Genomic DNA, 21128 nt, shown 5'->3' on the forward strand with positions numbered 1-21128 from the left:
TGAGTGATGTAATTAATTGCTGGCTTTGAAGATGGAGAAAAAGGGTCAAGTCAAAGAATGACCTCTATCGGCTGGAAAAGGCAGGGAACTGGCTTCTTTTCTGGTGCCTCCAGAAGGAGCACAATCTTGCTAATACTTGATGAAAAAAACCCATTTGCACTTAAGACCTTCAGAACTGTAAGATGATAAATTTGTGTTTTTTTTTTTTTTGCCACTAAGCATATGGTAATTCATTATAGTAACAATAGGAAACTGATACAGACACCAAACTAATAATTCACCCCTTTTTGCCAATAATTAAGATTATTCAGCAATAGTTCCTATAATGGTAAGTACCAACATAGAAGAAACGAAACCATTTGGCCTGCCTCCGTCCCTCTAATTATTGTTGAGACAAGAAGGGTGAGAAGTTTGTGTTGTGTTTTCTCACACTAATCTCAAAGTTTCATACTGCCATTCTGCTATCATATTTCTCTTCTTTATCCTCTAATTCACGTAGTTTCTAATATGTATATGTAGATACATTGGTCAAAAAGGACAAAATTAAGACCATGTTAAATTAAAAATATAGAGGCCCAGTTTCCAGAAGGATCTTTTTGTTTGTTTCTGTTTTAAAGATTTTATTTATTTATTTGAGAGAGAGTGAGAGAGAGCGAGATCTATGAGCAGAGGGCAGGAGCAGAGGGAGAGGGAGAAGCAGAAGAAGCAGGCTCCCCAATAAGCAGGGCTTGATCCTATGATGCTGACATCATGACCTGAGCTGAAAGGCAGACACTTAACCGATTGAGCCACCCAGGCGCCCCTCCAGAAGGATTTTCTGACAAAAACTCTAATACCTCTTCTCAAGTCTTCCCCTTGAGATGTGATTTGGACATATGTTGTCTGCTTGTCATAACAGCAGCTTTATTTTTCATACGAGTTACACTGGAACTTGGCTTGCCTCAAGGTTACCCATCAACTGAGGTCTGCTTCATGCAAAATATGTACTAAGGCTGAAGCTCAGGAAAAGAGGATGGATTTAAAAATTAAATGACTCAAGAAATATACAGTGATGACTTCTCAGTAGGGTTAAAAAAAATTGAGTTTTCATCGGAGTCGAATTCTGGAAGTGGAAAAACTCTAAAAAAAAAATTGTTTGGCATTATTTTAATTCCCTGTTTTTGAGGCTGTTATTTAACGGCTGTAAGGCTTTGTGGTCAATAGAAAACTCAATAAATGCGGAACACTCCTTGGTGAAATCCCTTCCGCTCCAGACAGCTTTCCAGTATGTTGTACTAATTTAGCATCATTTAGACCATTTAGTCAGTGCTGTTAGTTGCAAACAAAATAGTGTGGGCCAGAGGGAATGGACTAACACACAGTTAGGCTCCTTTCTTCTTCTTCTGGAATACCCAAGTCCCCCTCTCCCCCCTACCCCAAACACACATTATAAATGGAGTGGGGGCAGAGGGCCTCTCCGGCACAAAGCTAACAGGGCTGGGAACAGTGCAAAGTAGAACTAGCATTAGAACACCAGTCCAAAGATCTGGGTTGGTTGTTTTTTTTTTTTTTTCCCCTATAATTCTGCGTCTCACTCACTATGTGATCCTGGATGGCAGTCTTTATTTTCCTTCACTAAAAAGATGGGAAAGAGCATTTGTGACATCACATGGTGCCTCTAAAAATATTTTGAGAACTAGAAAGTTCTGGACATACATTAAGTAATCACGGTTATTATATAAACTTCTCCATCGTTCTTCTCACCTCCTTTCGCCACTCTGGGAATCCAGATGGAGTCACGGGATAAAATAGGCTGGTGCAACCAGTGCTGACTGTGTGGTGGTGACAGCATTGGTGTCGTGATGTCATCACCCTGTGGCAACCGTAGCTTTGTTCTTTGTTGCATCATTCTCCTTCTATCCTTTGCCTCCCTCAAAATCACTAAGGCACCGTAAGTGGTGTAAAAACAATGTTAATCCCGGTGTAGTTGTTGGTGAGCATAATGCAGATAATGAAACTCTTGTTTTGTTTGAAAGTTAAGCTTTTGGTTGAGTGCACTTCCTACCACGATGATCGCTTTCAGCATGTGGAGCCCATTAAGCAGTGTTGGAGCTGGATTCACAGTTTACTATGCTCACACTGCATCTGTTTCTACCCTGATGATAACACCTGGATCAGTTTAGAACTTATGTAGGAGTTTAAGATGTGGTGTAGTTAATTTCTAAAACAACTGTTGATCTTTATATGTGTGAACCCCATGGTCTTTCACATTCCAGACGAATTCACTGCCATTTGAACATGCTCGTACCTGTGTGCGCTTGCAGAATGGGAAATAAAAAACATGTGCCTTCCCCTCCAGGAGGTTTATTTTCACTTAAATTTCTAAGGGGTGACAATGATGAGATGATTATTTTTTTTCCCCTTTTGGGATGAATGGGAAGATGCTTTTATGTTGTATTTCTCGTAACCTTTATCGAATGTTCATCTGAAACGAACAGTTGATGGATGATTTTCCTACCTGCTTTGTCAAAACACACAGCCATACACAGCCCAAGCCATGTATGATGCTATGATTCCTCTTGGGAACCCTGAGATGGACAAGCATTAAAAATTAAAGAAAGGCAGTTCTGTTACTGAGACTATGCGCTCTATCTCTGTGGCTGGCTAAAAGCAGAGTGCCAGTTCACTAGAGCTTTGAGAAATGACTTTTCCCAGTGACCCACTGCCTTTTAAAGACAGCAGAGTTTGGAGTTCCTTTTTAAAGTGCTAAATGCCCTTGGAGAGTTGCAGTACAGTTATATTCCCATTAGAAAGATTGAACTTCTCTCCAGGATGCCCTCAGAAAAGAAACCATTAGAAGACAGGACCAATAGAGCATTTGGGGATGCCTATTCTGTTATCCTCACCAAGGCAACTTTTAATGTTAGTTTTGCAGTGTGAAAATCCCATCTACTGTGAGTGGAGTGACCATGATAGAATGAGTGACTTTACCCTTTTTCACAAGGTGATCACATTTCTGGTCATAAACTCTTCTAGATTATATTCCAGGCCATCCTAAATTATAGCCTGTGTCCTGCCCACCTGCATAGGATTGGCTTATATGAAGACTGTGAAGAGGGGATTTTTCAAATATTGTGTTGACTTCTATTTTTATTAGCGAAGATAGAAGAAGTTTGATACCTATTGTCCTGCTTTTTAGAAGTCGCTGTCTTTGAAAACATAATGATATGTGTGTGTGATTGGAAATGCCTGGAGTAATTCTTTTCCTCCTTTGTGCAAGAAGAAATAAGGGTAGCTTAAAAAAATAGTTTGCAGATCACATTACAGATGGTTTGTTAGAACTGATGTTCTTTAGTCCAAAAGAAATGTCAAGCCCGGCTTTGTTGGTGGTATGCAACTGTTGTTCTTCCAATGAAGCTCTTTCCCAGAATATCCTAATTAGGTTGTGCACTGTGACATAAATCCTGTGACTCTCCTTTCTGTTATGCTTGTTGATCCCGTCACTTAACTTTGCTATTATGCATCCTCCCCGATGAGTTAGACTGCTGTGAGCATTATTCTTGTGTTCTTCAATTGGCTAATGGCTTAACTTTTCATTAATATGGGCACAATTTCACATTACTGTAGTAGGGGAGAGAGGAAGACAGGTCCTGGAGAATATGCTAAGAGAGAAGATAGACGGCACTAGGAGCTGAATACTAGATGTAGTTAGTGATATTGAGCAACATTTCAGGGGAAACAGAAGTGCTCTTTTGGGGCACCTGGCTGGCTCAGTTGGAAAGTCATGTGACTCTTGATCTCAGGGTTGTGAATTTGAGCCCCACATTGGGTGTAGAGATTACTTAAGTAAAAAATATGTTTAAAATAATGTGCTCTTTTGTGGAATCCAGAAAGGCAGGAGTGGTGATTCATTATAGTAACAGTCATTTGTTTGTTAAGTCACCTACTATGTGTGAATAGTTAACCTCCTTATTTAATCATTTTCTTATTTTATCTTCATCAGAAACAGTAGTTTACAAATGAGAAGACTGAACCACACAGCCAGTAAGTCTAAGAGGAAGAATTTGAACCAAGATTACCTGGCTCTAGGGTAGATGAGTATGCATTCAGCATGTGACATGGATTTTAGGAGTTTCTCTTGATAAGAGATGCATGTTTCTTTTTTTTTTTTTTTAATTTTTATTTTTCCAGTTTGACTTGGAGTAAAAAATTAGATCTGTTGTGCCTAGCTCCCTCTGATTGAATACCATCCTCCATTCTTATACTTTGTTCTGCTTGTTCATTTCATGCCTTGTGAATTTTTTAGCCTGGTTACTTGCATACTGAAAAAAAAAATCTTTTATAGGCAACAGCCAGTGTGTCAGACATTATGTCTAGTGAAGACAGTGATGGTCAGGAGTGTATTAAAATGATCTTGTGGTCTGGTGTTGGAGTTTCCAACTTCGTGGAGGTTGGCTGAGTTAGCAGGCATAGATGGGGGTGCTAGAGAAGATACTCGTAATATCCAGCTGCTCCAGCTTTGACAATTTGGGAGTCAGCAAAGGGGTAAAATATACCATGCTTAAGATTGTCAAAGAGACTTGTTGGTGCTTCATAATTTGTCTGTTCATAGCACGAGATCTGAGAGAGCTGATAGTTTTCATCTAACAGTTAGCATGTGTATTTTAAGCGCCTGCCCTGTAATTTAAAGAGCTCCAGAGAGAAAAGTGTCTGGACTTCCTGTTTGCTTCCTTAATTTATTTCTTGGTTATTCAAGTTTGGTCACTGAATGACATCTGTATTAGAAAGTACTGTGTACTGGATGTCAATAAATTTTAATGGTGGCCTTAATATCTCCTTGTCTCCCCATTCTTGGATGAAATATCTCTCTGCCTTCCATGACAAATTAGAGAGTTGCTGGTGGTTTGTGGACCAAATGTTTGGGTACTTTGAGTAGGCTCCTCTGTGTTAGTTTTAAATTAGAGTGTTTTCCTCCTTGCCTATCTGTTTTTCATCAGGGATCATATATTCTTGTGTCCAAAAAGACTCTCTGATTTAACTGTGAGGCTGATTTTATTGTAGGGATGTCTGTGTATCCTGTCATCGCAGGCAACCCTGGTGAAACTTCCCATGTTGTGTGTGTATGTTGCTGCAATATGTTCAAAGTCTGATCTTTCTCAGATGTATGTGTGTGTGTAGCTTTTATAGCCGAAAAGGGATGCAGGCCGCACAATTTCTGCCAGGATATGTTTTCTATTATATTTTGTAATATGAAATTATAGGTTCGTTTTTGGCTTTCATAAAGCTGCCTTTTTCACCCGTCACTGGAAGACAACTAACACCTTCCTTTGACTCACGTTTTCCAAGACTCCTTCGTGTTAAAAGAAGACTTTCGTTTTGAAATGCAGAAATTAAAAGAATATGGTACAAAAGCATTTTTTATGGCTTTATTGAGTCTTGAGGGCAGATATATGGATTCCAGACCAAATGCAATAATAGACTAGGATTTTACTTTCAAATCGTCTTAGAAACACTTCTTGTCGGAGATTTATGGTACATGTGGAAGAACAGGGCTGCTTTGAAGGTTAAATGGAATAGTTTGGAGAGCAGTGTTCAAGGTCTTCCTCTGCCTCTTGTTAAGAATGTGCTCTCTAACTTAACCCGTCCAGCTTCGCTTCCCTGTTTTCTGGCAGTGTGGGGAGGACAGAGTGAGATGGGGGGGGGGAGGGGGTGCTCTGCAAGCTTTGTCAATCCCCGTGTAAATGTGGAGCAGCCCTGGTGCTCTATGATGTGTGTGTAGTTAGCATGAGGGCCCCATGGGCATGGTCGGGAATTTTTTCCCCTCTGGTGGAGAGCATAGACGAATCCTGGCAGGACTAAGAAGGAGATACCTCTTCAAGTCCTATTTATACTTACAAAGCAGTTCGACCCCTGTCATCAAAACACAGCACCAGACGTGGTATTGGAGAAATAAGCCTTTGTGTGCCATCTAGTTTCCCTGAAAGTCCGACGGATAAACAGGAGAGTGTATGTAATTGCATATGACGGGCACCCCGGGAGAGTCAGATGTGTTCTCCTGTAAAGGCTGCTGAAACAAAATACCACAAACGAGAAGACTTCAACAACAGAAATTTATCTTCTCATGGTTCTAGAAGGGAAAAGTCTGAGATCAAGGTGTAGGCAGGTTGGGATTCCCCTGAGGCCTCTGCTTGGCTTGCAGAAGGCCACCTTTTCTCCATGGGCTCCTCTGTATGAGTGTCCCCAATGTCTGTCTAAATGTCCTTTTTTGATAAGGGCACTGGTTAGATTGCAGTAAGGGCCGGCCCACTCTACTGGCCTCATTGTAACTTCATTACCTTTTTAAAGGCCTTCCTTCTCTCCAACGGTGGTCACATTCCATGGTACCCATGCTAGAGGTTCAACATCTGATTTTTTTTTTTTTTTTTTTTTTGTCAGGGAGCACCATTTAGCCCATAACAGAGAGAGAGCGGTGGATAAGGAATTGAGATTTGCATTCCAGCGTGGGTGGCTCTGAAATGTACTGATGCCATTGTGTCAGGCAGGACTCTTGTCAGGCCCATATCTGCCCACATCCGCTTACTCATGGGGTGGGGACAAGGATCCAAGATAATCGTGAACATGAGCACATTCTGTAAAATGTAAAAGTCTGATACAGATGCAAGGTGGTATTATCCTATGCCTACCTGTGAGGGATACAATGGCAACATGTGGAAATTTTTAAGTGGAAGAGACAAAGGATCATGGCAAACATTTCCCCATAAGAAGTTTCTTGGCTATTCTCTTTGGCTGCCGGAGAAGCGTGGATAAAGAAAGGTGATTTGGTTTAAGACTTGATTTGGAGAAGCCGGGAGTTAGGCTAACAGATAAGCCAGATGTCTGGACAGGGCAGTACAAATGTCTTTCCTCCCCCATCACCTGTTTTCTTAGAGTCAGTTTCTTGGTTTAAATTTTTGTCCACTGACTCCTATGGTTTGTCAGTACTCAGGCTGTGCACTCTCAGTGGGGGCACAAGCAGGGGTCATAGTCAGAAAGTACTTTTCTTGTTTACCTAAGTGGAGGTTATAACTTCTCCTTGAGGTTGTGACTCTTTTTTTTTTTTTTAAGGGATCATATTTGCGTAATTGGGAGAAACTACCAGCACTTAGTATATCTGGTCTGAAATTGTAAAGTACTCTTTATGTAAAAGATAAGTGTTTTAAATGAAGAGATGTATTCTCAGCTTGCCATTCCTACCTTTTTAGAGTGCATTTGGATAATCTAATCCTTAAGGACAAAGATGCATCTTCTTTTATTCTGTAAAAGCACAAAAAACAAGACCATGCACAAAATTGGTGTTCTTGAATTCTTTGTGATTATACTTGTATTTTTTTCTCTTGGAATCGGGAACCAGTGGAGCTGCTGCTTCTGCTTCTTCTTCCTCTTCCTCTCCCTCTTCCTCTTCCTCTTCCTCTTCTTCCATTTACTTGAGAGAGAGAGAGAGAGATAGAGAGAGAGAGAGAGAGAGAGCAAGAGTACAGAGGGAGAAGAGCGAGAGGCAGACCCCCATTGAGCAGGGAGGCCAGCACATGGGGCTCAATCCCAGGACCCCAGGATCATGACCTGAGGTGAAGGCAGACGCTTCACTGACTGAGCCACCCAGGAGCCCCAGAGCCCATTCATTGTTGAAAGCTTTGAATGTCATGAAAATCTATTCTCTGATACTTATTTATTCTCTTAAATCATAGTCAAACATTTGTTGTTTTCTGTAAATAAAAAAATTAAAAAGAAATCAGTTATCCTTCAAAACATATCACTACTGGGGATCCTTGGGTGGCTCAGTGCTTTAGCACTTGCCTTCAGCCCAGAGTGTGATCCTGGGGTCCCAGGATCGAGTCTCCCATCAGGCTCCAAAACATGCTTCTCCCTCTGCCCTGTGTCTCTGCCTCTCTCTCTTTGTCTTTCATGAATAAATAAATAAATAAATCTTAAAAAATAATAATAATTAAAAAAAAAGAACATATCACTACTGCTCAAGACTCCAGTGTAAGGGAAACAGTGTGTGATCTATTAAATGCCAAAAATATTTTTAATCATCTTTTTATAGGCCTAATTTATGAAAGCCTATGAAACTGACTGAAATTCATAAATGATATAATGTAGTGTACTAAAGTGGCTCATATACTTGAATTAACTTTTTGGAGCAAAAAACCTTCATAATAACCCTTCTGGTGCTAATTTCAAGACTTAAAAAAGTGGAATCAGGATATTTTCTTTAAGCTTTAAAGTTGAGACTCTGATTGAATTTAGTACAGTGTGGAGGAGGTGAGTTGTGACTATAATATTTTATTATGTCAGGATGGCATGATATGAATACAGTGAACAATTATGTAGAAAAATATTAATATTTTCATCATGCGAATTGCAAGGTACTGCAAATATTTTAAGGTGTTAAGAAGCTAATGTTAAGGTAGAGGATTCTTTTAATCAGTGAAGTGAAATGCTTGGAGTGTGGTTTTCCTGATACTCTCAGGCTGTTAGTTTTTGCTCTAATCTCATAAAATGCTTTCCATATAAATACTTTAAAAAACATGTTTAGGCAACTGACCATTTAATTTGGAAATGAACATCTTTCTTCCAAATGGATTATTAATTAGCTTTTTAGGATAACTTACACTTTTTTTTTCTTGGATATTTCCCGTAGGAATTCTGAAAATGACAGTTTTGATTTATCTGAGGAATCATAGATACTTGAAAAAATATTGAACCAAGTTTCCTTCTCCACAGTTTCTGCCCATAACAGAAACAGGTATCTGGGCAAACTCTGGACTTGGTTGGGGAAGAAGCCACCTCATCTGAGGAATGTCTAGGAGAGTGAATGTCTAGCAGCTCTGGGCGTAGGTCACTTGCAGTTGGGACTAGTTTGAAATAGAAGCTTACTTTTCTTTTTTTTTTTTTTTTTTTTTCCTTTCCTTTTCTTTTTATTTTTTTGAGGGGAGGGCATTGAGGGCGGGGCAGGGGAGCATTGCTATGTTAGATGAAGTTCATAAAGCTCCTTTATTGCTCATAGGAAAAACTCCCAAAGGCATGGAAGAAGGGTCCACGAAGAATGTTCCTTTAGTAACAAGGCTGAGCATTCTTAGACTTACTTTGCACAAAGCAAGCAATTACTCGAGGGCCCTGTCCCTTGGATGTGTGACAACAGGCCTTTTATTACTCCCAGCAGCCTCTTTTCATTCAACATCTACAGGGTGGCAATTCAAAAAAAAAAAATTTTTTTTTTTTTTTTTTAAGTGCCAGTTGTTTAGGAAGCCATCATCTCTGCCATGGAAGGATTTTAGTCTAGTAGGGGGAGATCAAGATAGAAACAAGCAAATTTAGTAATGTGTTACATATGGTATGATGATAAATTCATCCCAAAACTATTTCTCCTGGGACCTTGCAACCTAACACTGCTCCCACTAGTCCAGCACCCAGACACTGAGATTTACTTGCCTTACCCTAAGTTCCTCAAGGAATCTGAAATACATTGCTTATCTCCAAACTGAGACAGGCTCTCAATGTTATGGTGTTTCTCATTCCCCTCTCCTGTTAGACAAGTATTTACATATTAACTGGAGCTTTCTAAATATAATGGCTTATCCCTAAAGAGGAACTCTAATGAAGGGATTATAGGTTAAGTGGCAAATGGATGCCAAAGACATTTGGGTAAGCCAATTAACCTGATGGTTTTTTCACAGTTAATTATCATTGAATGAGCAGAGGTTAGTGCCCAGAGTGAGTGAACTACTTTTAGATGAAAGTGATAATTTCCTATATATGTAAAACAATGAAGAATTTTCCAAAGAATTTTTCTAAAAGGTGAGTGCAGCTTATAAGTCCCAATCATTTCTAGTTGGAATTCAGTTCATCAGAAACACATGGAATGCCTACTGTGTGCTAGGCTCCAAAAGATAAATTAGATGCTTTTCTATTTCTTAAAAGTTAACAGTGGTTGGGGAAATAAATAAAGCAAGTTCTACCAAGACAATGATTGCATCAAACCCAAAGAGCATTAGGGAGATTGATATCCAGCCAAATTCCCATACATCTCGCGAAGGTCAGTAGTACAAGACAGAGTAATGCCAGTGATTCCATCCCTCAAACTTTGTTCACTCTAGCAAACTAACCGATTGTATTTTTTCAGACCCCAAACTTACCACCCCCTGTCTGACTCACGATCTTTGCAAATATTGACCTTCAGCCTGGCAATATCCTCTTACTCCTTCATATAACTCCTTCCATGTATGCAGACATGCTTTTCTCAGGGAGGTGGACCTGTGTTCTTTGTTGTTGTTATTGCTTTTCTAAAGATTTTATTTATTCCGACTTGAGAGAGGGCGAGAGCATGAGAGAGCACAAGCCAGGGGAAAAGGGAGAGGGAGAAGCAGACTCCCACTGAATAGGGACCCCCATACAGGGCTCAATCCCAGGCTCCCGGATCATGACCTGAGCCACCCAGGTGCCCCAGCTTTGGGTCTTCTAAGACTATTGGGAGTTTGTTCTCTTCTCCTTTAGCAATCAGGATTTCATATTGGAGGAGTATTTTCATACTATAGTGAAATTGTACACCTATTTGCCTCCTCTACTAAGCTGTTTCGCAAAGTTGATGAGTCTGTTTTGCTCACCCTGCTGTCTGCAGTGCCCTGTATAATGTCTAGTCCATCACTGAGTAAATGAATATATGAATAAGTAAATGATTTCCCTTTTTTTTTTTTTTTTTTTTTTTTAGTAACTAATTTTCTTACGACAAAATTCCTTTTTTGGGGGAGCAGTGATTTCAGTAGGGGATGGAAGAGGGAATTTTAGAATTACCTGTGCCCCATTTTAATGCATTTTTTTCCTCCTACAACTTCCGAAATGTCTTCCACATATCATCCCATTTAGGATCCCTATTAATTATAGCAAGAAGTCAATGTGATTAATGGGAATGTGTCTGTACTCCGTGTCAAAATCAAGCGTATTTGCAACAATAGCTAGGAAAGACTTTGGGGAGACTGTGGCATCACAAATGATCATGGAGCACTGAAGCATATTTGGACAGATATAACTGGATGAAGAAGAGCAGTCCGGACAGAAGAAGGAAAGAAATGGTTTGAGCAAAGGCCTAGAGTCTGGGAAGTTTGGATGACATTAAGATGCCTATGGAGAAGTAATGGGAGATTGGCCTAGAGGCATAATGGGGATGGTTATGAATGCTGGGCTGTGAAGGGTGTTTATTATGGTAAGAAATAGGGCATGATGAGGGATTTTTATGGAGCAGAGTAGTAGTGTTAGGTTCCATTTCAGGAAGTTTCTGTCTCTGCAGCAAGTGTATCGTGGATCAAAGAGGGAGAGAAAGCAGTCAGGGATGACTATTTACTTCAGTTTAGCAAATATTTATTGTGAGCCTGTTATGCGTTGGGCACTGGGAGGAAACATAGAGCATAATTCCTTCCATGAGGGGACTTAAGCCTAACGAAGGAAAGTGAACAAGCAGTTTTAGTAAGCATGCTAAGCAGTGCGGGCAGGAAATAATAAAAGCCCGAATGAGACTAGCACAGAGTTAGAGGCAGATTCAACGGAAACTTGCGAATTGGATTTTCTCTGAGGTTCGGAATAGTGTTAAAATATCCTTAACCAATTTTAAAATGGATGTAGGAGCAAAGAGAGAAGGAGCCCTCATGCATGCACAACTTTGATGGCAGTGTTGGAGGGATAACGGTATTTTAATAAAGGGCTTGTATGAAAAAGGGGATGGATTGTGAGGAAAATGACATAGATTCAATCTTACTAAGCTAAAGATACTAAAAAGACAACTAACAGTATTGATACTTCCAGTGTGCAGTTTTGTTTAGCACTTTTTTGGTTGTAGATGTCAGAATGGCCATTAAAATTAACTTATGAGTAAGGGGCATTTATTGGTTTGTTTAAGAGTGCTAGCTGCAGGCATGACAGGATCCAGCTGCAGTAGGAATGGCCTCTTTGTCTCCTAGATTTGGGTTCTTTGGTGTTGGCTTCGTTCTTAGACAGGCTCTGTCTTCAGGGAATTCTTAAGCAGCCCTTGGATTTCATCTCATTCTTAAAAGATGTTCTTTCTCAGTAGAGTGTCGGGGCTGTATTTGACTCTGATTGACCTGGCTTCCTGCTAAATCAGTTGTTACAGCCAGGAATGAGGATGGGCGATTAGAGTACACTAATCGGTCAAATCATCTGATGATCTTTCATCAGGAGGTAAGGGCAGCCTCACCCTAGCCATATGGACTGAGAGTAAATGTGGGCTGTTCTTGAAGAAAACCCACAAAAAGCCAAAACCCAGGACACTGTTAAGTAGGGGCAGAAGGGACTCCAAATAACGGCAAGTATCCATTACACAAGACTCTAATTTTTTTAAAGAGATTTTATATTTATTAGAGAGAAAGAGAGTGAGCAGGAGCTGTGGAGAGAGAGAGAGTGAGAAAGAAAAAAAGAAAAGAAAAGAAAAAAAGAAAGGAAGGAAAGGAAGGAAAGAAAGGAAAGGAAAGAAAAAGAAAAGAAAGAAAAAGAAAGAAAGAAAGAAAAAGAAAGAAAGAAAGAAAGAAAGAAAGAAAGAAAGAAAGAAAGAAAGAAAGAAAAAAGAAAAGAAAAGAAAAGAAAGAAAAGCAGACTTTGCACTCCATGCTGAGCCTGATGCAGGGGCTCCGTCCCAGGACCCCAAGATCATGACCTGAGCCAAAGTCAGATGCTTAACCAGCTGAGTCACCCAAGGTGCCCCAAGGCTCTGTAATTTCAAACATTTTGGGTTAACATTGCTTTGTTTGATCTTCAACACAACAGCTTTTGAGAAGCATTGTTACTATCTCCCCATGACAGGTAAGGACGCTGAGCTTTAGGGAGGCCAGCTGGCCAAAGCTGGTCAGTCCTCCTGGTGGCAGTAAAGGAACCAAGATTTCATTACTCTTCCTTCCATTCAGGTCTGGATATCAGCTGGGCATTTGGAGGTGGAGGCTCACGAGCAACACGTAGGTTGGAGGCATAGGTGGAGAAGGCAGCTCTTGAGTTGGAGTGTCGGAGGTGATTGGCCATAGAGGTGGAAAGTGTAGAGAGAAAGAAGGTCAGGGAACAGAACCAGGACAGAAACAACCACCTTCCAGAATGTGAAGGAGATGCTAGCCAAGGAGAGGTAGAAAGAGGTGGCCAAAAAGGTAGGAGCAGACGCAGAAGCCTCATGTGTTAAAGATGAAAGGTGAGATTTCATACATGCTTATTATCTTGAGAGTGTCATTAAAGCTTAGTGGAATTTTAAGTGAGAGACTCATGATCATGATCCATAGATTTTGAAGGCTGTACGCACAGTGCTTGCACTGATGGGTAACATCACTTGTTTGGTGTTGAAGGTAATAATACTAACAACGAGAGCAGCTAACCTATTACATTTATTATGCTACATATACGTGTTATATTACGTAGAACAATTTACTTTTTGCTTACTAATTTACTCCTCCTAATGATCCCGTAGGGCAAGCACAGTTATCCTTATTTTACAGATGAGAAAACTGAGGTCACCTTAAGATTCTAGTTTCATTGGCTCTGGAGTTAATTTTCTTACCTTCTGCATTTCACTGACCTTCCGGGGCAGAGACAGGTGTCCTTGGGTGGCCCCGAAGCAGGGCAGGGCAGCAAAGGCCATTCTTTTCCCTCGCTCTTTTGTAGAACAAATTTCAACCCATCAGTTGAATTTTTTCTTTTCTTTTCTTCTTCTTCTTCTCCTTTTTTTTTTTTTTTAATGAAAAGTTTGGCCTTTACTTACCTTTCAGTCGAACAGTTGAAAGCACTTTGGAACAGTGTGCCATTTGACATTCGAAAAAGGGAAGCATTGTTTCTGCTCTGAGGGACTAATGGTCATCATTTATGGTGTTTGTGATTGAAAAGGTCAATGGACAGAAAAAATGGCAGCGAGAGAAACACACCCAAGGACAGTTAGGAGGGCAGTGTCACACCATTCATCAGTTTTATAATAGTGTTGGCCTTCGTCAACATTTCCAAAAGGAAAGATCATAAGGCAGCAAAAACAAAGAGCCACAAATGAACAAGACTGGAACAGGTTAAGACCTCCTTGAAGACTCGAGGGACTGGATCTTTTGGCTTCAAAAGACAGTCAGTCATGTTTTCTCTGGAGAGATCTGCCTGCAGTTGTTTCTTTTTCACATCTGCTGCTCCGATGTTCTTCACCTTTCCCAGAGTGGAAAATTTCCTAATTCCTTAGTGTCTCCCTGAATTTTCAACACCGATTCACAAGCAGTAACCTAAGGAATTATATCAGCCTGAAGTTTTGTTTGGAGTTGAGGTTTTTCATTAGCTGAGAAATAGCAGAAGAGGTTTTACTCTTTCCATTTTGGACTCTTGTAAGAAAATGCAAATGGTTGAAAATCTGTTATGCTCGGTGTTGAATGGCTACCTTCTCATTTTGCCGGCAGATTATTTAGATTCTATTAAAGCCCTCTTGGCTCGTATTTTTCGTAATATGATGTGAGGGATGCGTAATGCATCCCTTATCACTGACTTGCATGTGTGACATGACTTATATACTAAAGCCCAGCACAATTTCGTCTTATTTCATGTTCTTTTGCCATAATATTCATCGGTTAAATAAAAACCTGCCTAAGCAGATAACACCCATCAGAATTTTCTCATGCTAAAGTCTCCCTTAGTGTAATGTGTTTTGCACATGGGTAAGATGTTCCTTTGCTCTTCCACTTTTGTTCCAGTAAACTGCCCTCTAAGTTGTTTTTTGACGGTATAAATTTAGGGCTGCGGCTCATCGAAGTTTTCTCTCCTGGTGTAATTATGAGATTTGTTAATTCTTTGTTTTGAAGCCCTTGTTTTGTGACAGTGAAGTGAGATGTATAGTATAGCTTGCTGGCTGCTGCAGATTACTAGATTCATTGCCATAAATATAAGAAGTTCAGGCGACTTTGTATAGCTTTTTAAGAATAGGTGTGCTTTTTTCCTGAGAAAGTCTTTGCAGAGTCGATTAGGATGCTGAACTAATAGCATGTAGAAATCCTGGTTTGGGGAACGTTCCTTCTCTATCCTCTCTGGATCTGCCAGTGAAAGGGTGAGGTATGGTCCTGAACAAAATATGCTCCCCAGCCTTCCTCATTGTGTTAGCAGAGCCTTCTCCCAAAATGCTTCTCTATCAAGCTTTCTACTGCCCCGACGATGATAGTGTGTGCATTTCTGCATTGATATTAGAGAAATTCACATCACTATCACGGTTAATGGTTAGTAGAGGCCAGTTGGCTTTTCATTCTGAATTGCTTGAAATCAGCTCTTTCTGACAACACTGTTTGGCAGTTTTTCATATTTCTTTTAAATTTTAATTATAACCCATCAAGTCTTAAGCAGTTACTTCTGGGTTAGACTCTTGATGAATGTCAAAGCAGGGTGTTTTAATTTAATGGATCCAGAGTAACATCTGTTTCTAATATTTTAAAAGCCAATTTATATGGAAATTCATTTAATACACAGTCGATACACGGAGACTTGTAAAAATAAAAATAAATATGGAAAATCAAACCACGGTGATATAGTGGGTCTTCTGTTAACGGAGGATTTCACTGATGACTAGGTTCAGCTGCTATTACCTGACACCCAAAATCCAACAGTTTAAACAAAATAGTGATTTACTTCTCATACAAAATCAGGAGGTTAGCTTAGGGCTGGTACGGTCTACCGTAATAGGGACCCAATTTTCTTCAGTCTTATGCTGTTCTCTGCTGGGTGTGACTTCCATTCCTAAGGATTCCTTATGGGCCAACATGGCTGCTGGAACTCCAGCTGTTACATCTGTGCTTCAGCAAGAACGAGGGAGATTTCACTCGTTTCATGGAGGGAGAGAAGAATGCTAAGCTTGCTTTTTTTTTTTTTTTTTTTTTTAAAGGACACTTTCTAGAAGTAGTACATAGCACTCTGCTTATGTTCCACTGGTCAAAAATTAGTCACAAGACTGTATTTAGCAGCAAGGGAAGATAGGAAATGAAGTCTTTTTTTCCAGGTGACCTCATACCCAGCTGCAAAGTAAAGATCTGTGATTCTGGGAAAGGGGAGAACAGACAGAGGGGAACAGCTATCTCTGCCATGTTGAATTTTTTTTTTTCATGTTGAATATTTTTTAAGACACGATTTTAATAGAACTTCAGCCTTTTTATTGAGCATCTAGAAGAGTCAACTAGTTCTCGCGAGTAGATAATTTATGTAGAAGAACTAGCATGGTGTTTGGCTCAAAAAAAAGAGAGTCATCAACTGCTGTTGATAGGTTTTAATTTCTAACCCCTAATTGCATCGAATTTCAGAGACCGTGAGTCAAGATGATTTTATTTTATTTTATTTTTTTAAAGATCTTATTTATTTATTCATGAGAGAAACAGAGAGAGAGAGAGAGAGAGAGGGAGAAGCAGGCTCCATGCAAGGAGTCTGACGCGGGACTTGATCCCGGCTCTTCAGGATCATGCCCTGGGCTGACAGCAGCGCTAAACCGCTGAGCCACCCAAGCTGCCCCATCAAGGTGATTTTAATAAGAGAGTTTTTGAACACTGTACCCCAGTCTTTTTGAATAATAACAACAGCAGCTCACAGAGCTTAGATGTCATTTATACTAGGTCTCCAGAACACTCTTGTATTGGCAAGACAGCGTTCTTTGCTTTTCTACAAAGAAGATAAATGAACAATTACAAGTGTTTGTTAACAGCTTTCAAAGTAAAATTATTGTCACGGGGTGCCTGGGTGACTCAGTTGGTGAACTGTCTGATTTTGGCTCAGATCAGGATCCTGGGGTCCTGGGATTGAGCCCCACATAGGGCTCCCCACTCAGTGGGGAGTCTCCCTCTCCCCCTCCTTGTACCTCTACCCCTCCTCCTACTTGTGCGCATGTGAGCGCACGCTCTCTCTCTCAAATAAATAAAATCAATCTTTGAAAAAAGAAAACAACTATTATCCTCATAGAAACCGAAGCTCAGAGAGGTTAATTGGGAAGCAATTTAGAGAAGCAGATAGAAACCAGCATTGCCCCCTCACTTTATCCAACTGGAATACTATTATTTCTACTGGCTGTGTCACCTTGGATAGGTTTCTTAATCTGTTGCATTTCTTATTTTGGAAGACACTCAGGTAAATTACAGAGCTGTGATTCAGGCATGTTTCCTCTCAGTCCAGGGCTTTTCTATCCTGGATTTTGGTCATATTCAGATCGAAATTTCCTTAACCATACCTGTCTCACAGTCAAAGGCTAAACTAGTGGAGCAGCTAGAGGTAAAAGTCATCAAACAGCTTTTTGTCGTATACTCTCCAGCTACACAGATGCCCACACCCCTTCCAAAAGCCCTGATATCAGAGTAGGCAAGAGGTTTCCCTTTATGGAGTAGGTGTCTTGACTATGCCATTTCTCTGTCCTTCTGACACATGTGTTCTGTAAATACAGAGATGGCCTAAGGGAACAAAATAGTCAAGATGTCAAGGTTTCTGGAAGGTTTAATGGCAGAGAGCAGGGACCCGCCACGCTGAATGATTCCATGCCAACATTTGTGCCTTGTCCACGTATCCTAGCCCTGTTGGTTCCTTAATATTTGTCTCTACATTGACTTTTTAATTTTTAACAGCTTCATTCTGAGCAAACATCTATGAAATCCAGCTTTGATTTGATAATTAAATTTCCTTTCAAATACGCATTAAAATAAATATAACCATGAACATTTTTACAAGGTTTGCCTGTGTATCTTCTCATACACTTGCAGTGCTTTGTAGATCGGATTTTGGGAATCCCAACAGAGTGGAAATAGCACGAGCCACGGAACTGTACCCTGCTATTGCCAACTGTGTGATTTTGGAAATCATTATTGGTTCTCAACCATAATTTGCTCACTTGAGAGATGTAGATAATATCTGCTTTGTCATTTAAGGATTAAAGAAGATAAAGCTAAGGAGACTATTACAGTCCTGGGTAGAAAGCAAGCTCTCAGCAAATGCTAGGTTATTCTTCCTTGAAGTCTGTTTGGAGATACCAGACATGCAAACCTGGAACTACTAATTCTTTTTGTTTGTTTGTTTGTTTTTTTTGTTTTTTGTTTTTTGTTTTTTTTTTTTTTGAACTACTAATTCTCAAGAGCAGGGCACAAGGCACTTGGTAGAGATAATTGTAAATCCTGTAAGAATTCAGGGAGGGAATGGCTGAAGTTTTCTAGAATGAAGGGGAAAGGGAAACATTTGGATGGGGGGAGAGACATTCTTTCTGGCCTCTCCAGCTCTCCCTTGCTATGCAGAGTGTGGCCTAAGGACCAGTAGCATCAGCATCATCTGGGAGCTTGTTAGAGCTGTGGTATCTCTGGATCCTCCCAAGACCTACTGACAGCACCTGCCTGTTAACAATCCCCACCCCCAGTGATTTATATGTATGGGAAGCTTTGCTCTGGGCCCAGATAGTCTATCCAAAGTTCATTTCTAGGAGGGAGCTCGTGCTGCCTCTAAGCAGATCTCTTGCACCACATGATCAATAGTATCACTTGGGCTGTGCCTTTTAGAAAATGCAGATTCTCAGAACTCATCTCAACCTGCTGCCTGTCATCTGCATTTTTAGCTGGTGTAGCACATGATTTTTAGGGCAGTTGTTTGACAATTGCTGCAGTAAGTCTGAAAGAAACTGCATTATTCTTCAAATGCATTTGCATTCAAACAAACAGATTTTGAGAAGAAATACAGCCCTAATTGTAGTGTTAGTAAGCATTAGGGGGAGGATGGGAATTCAATCTGTATGGAAAGCCTTCCATAAGGCGCATTTGCATTAACCTGGAATCCCATCATACACAGGACAACGGCTTCCAGAAAGGCAGTGTCTTAGCAATGTCACGTCCAGTTGACCCTTGAACAACACAGGTTTGAATTGCATGGGTCCACTTATACATAGTTTTTTTTTTTTTTTTTCAACAAATAACGGTGCTATAAAGGCATTTTCTCTTCCTTGTGATTTTTCTTAACATTGCTCTAGCTTACCTTATGCTAAGAATGTGGTATACAACACAACAAGTGAAATATGCATTAATCTACCATTCATGTTGTCGGTGAGGCTTCTGTGAACCGTAGACAGTTAGGCTTTTGGGGAGTCCAGTTATATTTGGATTTCCAACTGCATAAGGGTCAACACCCCTAACCCCCAGGTAGGTCAGGGGTCAACTATTTATTTTTTCTTTTTTGTTTTCTTTCTGTAGTTTATGTTCGATTTTGTTTTTGTTTTTTTTTTTTTTTCTTAAAAAAAAAAAACATTTTGTTTTTTAGCCGTGCTATCAAGACGAACCAGGACCTTCTCCCAGAAACTCCGTGGACGCACATTTTCTACAATGATTTCTGGGGGACTCTTCTAACCCACAGCGGCAGCCACAAGTCCTACCGGCCGCTCTGCACGCTTTCTTTCCGCCTGAACCATGCCGTCGGGGGCCTGGATCCCTGGAGCTACCACCTGGTCAACGTCCTGCTGCACGCGGCCGTCACCGGGGTCTTCACAAGCTTCTCGAAGACACTCCTTGGGGATGGATGTTGGACCTTCATGGCTGGCCTGCTGTTCGCCTCTCACCCCATCCACACGGAGGCCGTGGCAGGAATCGTGGGCCGGGCCGACGTCGGGGCCAGCCTCTTCTTCCTCCTGTCCTTGCTCTGCTACATTAAGCACTGCTCTACCAGAGGCTCCTCGGCCAGGACGTGGGGCTGGTTCCTGGGGACGGGCCTCTGCGCAGGATGCAGCATGCTGTGGAAGGAGCAGGGGGTGACCGTGCTGGCCGTGTCCGCAGTTTATGATGTCTTTGTCTTTCACAGGCTGAAAGTGAAGCAGATCTTACCTGCCATCTGCAAAGTAAGTGACTCTTGGCACCTGGGCACCGGCTTTACCGAGCAGCCTCCCGGCCTGCTCCTTCTGCCCCATTTAAAAAAGCAAACGTGTTCCTCTTCAAAGAGAAATCGAGAAGAAATTCCATTTTGATCTTCTATAAGGCAAAGCGTCCCTCCTGACCTTTCCCTACTCACAGATTGTTTTATTTCTTGGGTTTCTTACCTTATTTTCATGCTTTCAAAGGGGGGAGAAGGACAGTTTTGCCTGCAAAGGTTATGCACCTTTATTGGGTATTTTTTTTATTCGTTATTTCGGCCCAAACGCTCTGTAATCCAGCAAATCGCCTATAAAGTGTATTTGCAAAAATGTCAGAGCGGATAATAGAGCCAGATGCGTGACTCTATGGAGGGGAAATCCTCTGCCCTTGTGAATAGTGCTTTTCCTGATCTGACTTTGGAAAGCAACCCTTCTCTGCAGTGGACTGGGGACTGGGATTCCTCAACAATGAATCATCTTCACCTTTTCCTTGTAGTGAATAAGAATAGAAGAGTCAAAACAGAAAGAGGTTATTATAAGTTTTGCCCTGAGGCCAATTAAGACCTTTGCCTCAGGGCTTAATATTTCCTCTTCTGTATCCCCTGAGTGGTTTCAATTGCAATGTTGTTTGAAGGTCACAGAAGCGCTTTTAGATCCCATAGACCTGAAGAGCGCCAGTTTTTTGGCTAGTGTGTTCAGGGAGGGCGTTGGGCAGACAAAGGTATGTTGAGAAACCCCCTCCTTCCTGTTTTCCCCACTCTCTCTCATTCATAATAACCCCCCCCACCCCATGCTTTGCCTTTAGTCTAAGGGGGGAACTCCACCAGTGTTGCAAATCTTGGTCATGTTGCAGGCCAGTTTCTCCTTCCTTTTGGACACTTTAAGTGAGGAATTAATGGTTTTGGATAGTTACCCTGATCAAAAAAGCCATCAATTTTTCTAGCTTGGGCTTTTCTCTCCCTGCCCACCCCTGCCCTCACTTCTCAATTTTATTTAAAATCAAATTGGGAAGAAATTGAAGTAAAGAAAAAAATGGAGGGAAATAGACATGCTTATTATTATTTTTTTTTTTTAATGGCTGTTTTTTTTCTTTTTTTCACTTAGTTGGCAGGGTAATAACTGCTATGCTTCTGTTCTCCAAGAAAGCATAGCCTTTTGAGTCAGAACTCAAGTATCTAGTGCTCAAAGTGCTGTGATTTCAGTTATATGCTGAAACTTTATTTTTTATGCTGAAACTTTAAAGGAGAACTCTAGGGGGCGCCTGGGT

At 40.8% G+C, this 21128-nt stretch overlaps 1 protein-coding gene across 5 annotated transcripts in view; it reads left to right on the forward strand.

Moving 5' to 3' along the window:
* The window catches only part of TMTC2 (transmembrane O-mannosyltransferase targeting cadherins 2), a 389135-nt gene that overhangs the window by 135687 nt on the left and 232320 nt on the right, over window positions 1-21128 (forward strand). For 3 of the 5 annotated variants that reach the window (XM_025439558.3, XM_049094600.1, XM_049094601.1), the window contains exon 2: window positions 19279-19849. The exons of 1 other annotated variant lie outside the window; for it this stretch is intronic. In XM_025439558.3, the coding sequence (XP_025295343.3) occupies window positions 19279-19849 (571 nt within the window). Of the gene's footprint in view, window positions 1-6612; window positions 6793-19278; window positions 19850-21128 lie in introns of those variants that run through there. One more of the 5 variants, XM_049094602.1, reaches the window with a different exon arrangement.

Source organism: Canis lupus, chromosome 15, assembly GCF_003254725.2.
Source record: "Canis lupus dingo isolate Sandy chromosome 15, ASM325472v2, whole genome shotgun sequence".
Taxonomy (NCBI): domain Eukaryota; kingdom Metazoa; phylum Chordata; class Mammalia; order Carnivora; family Canidae; genus Canis; species Canis lupus.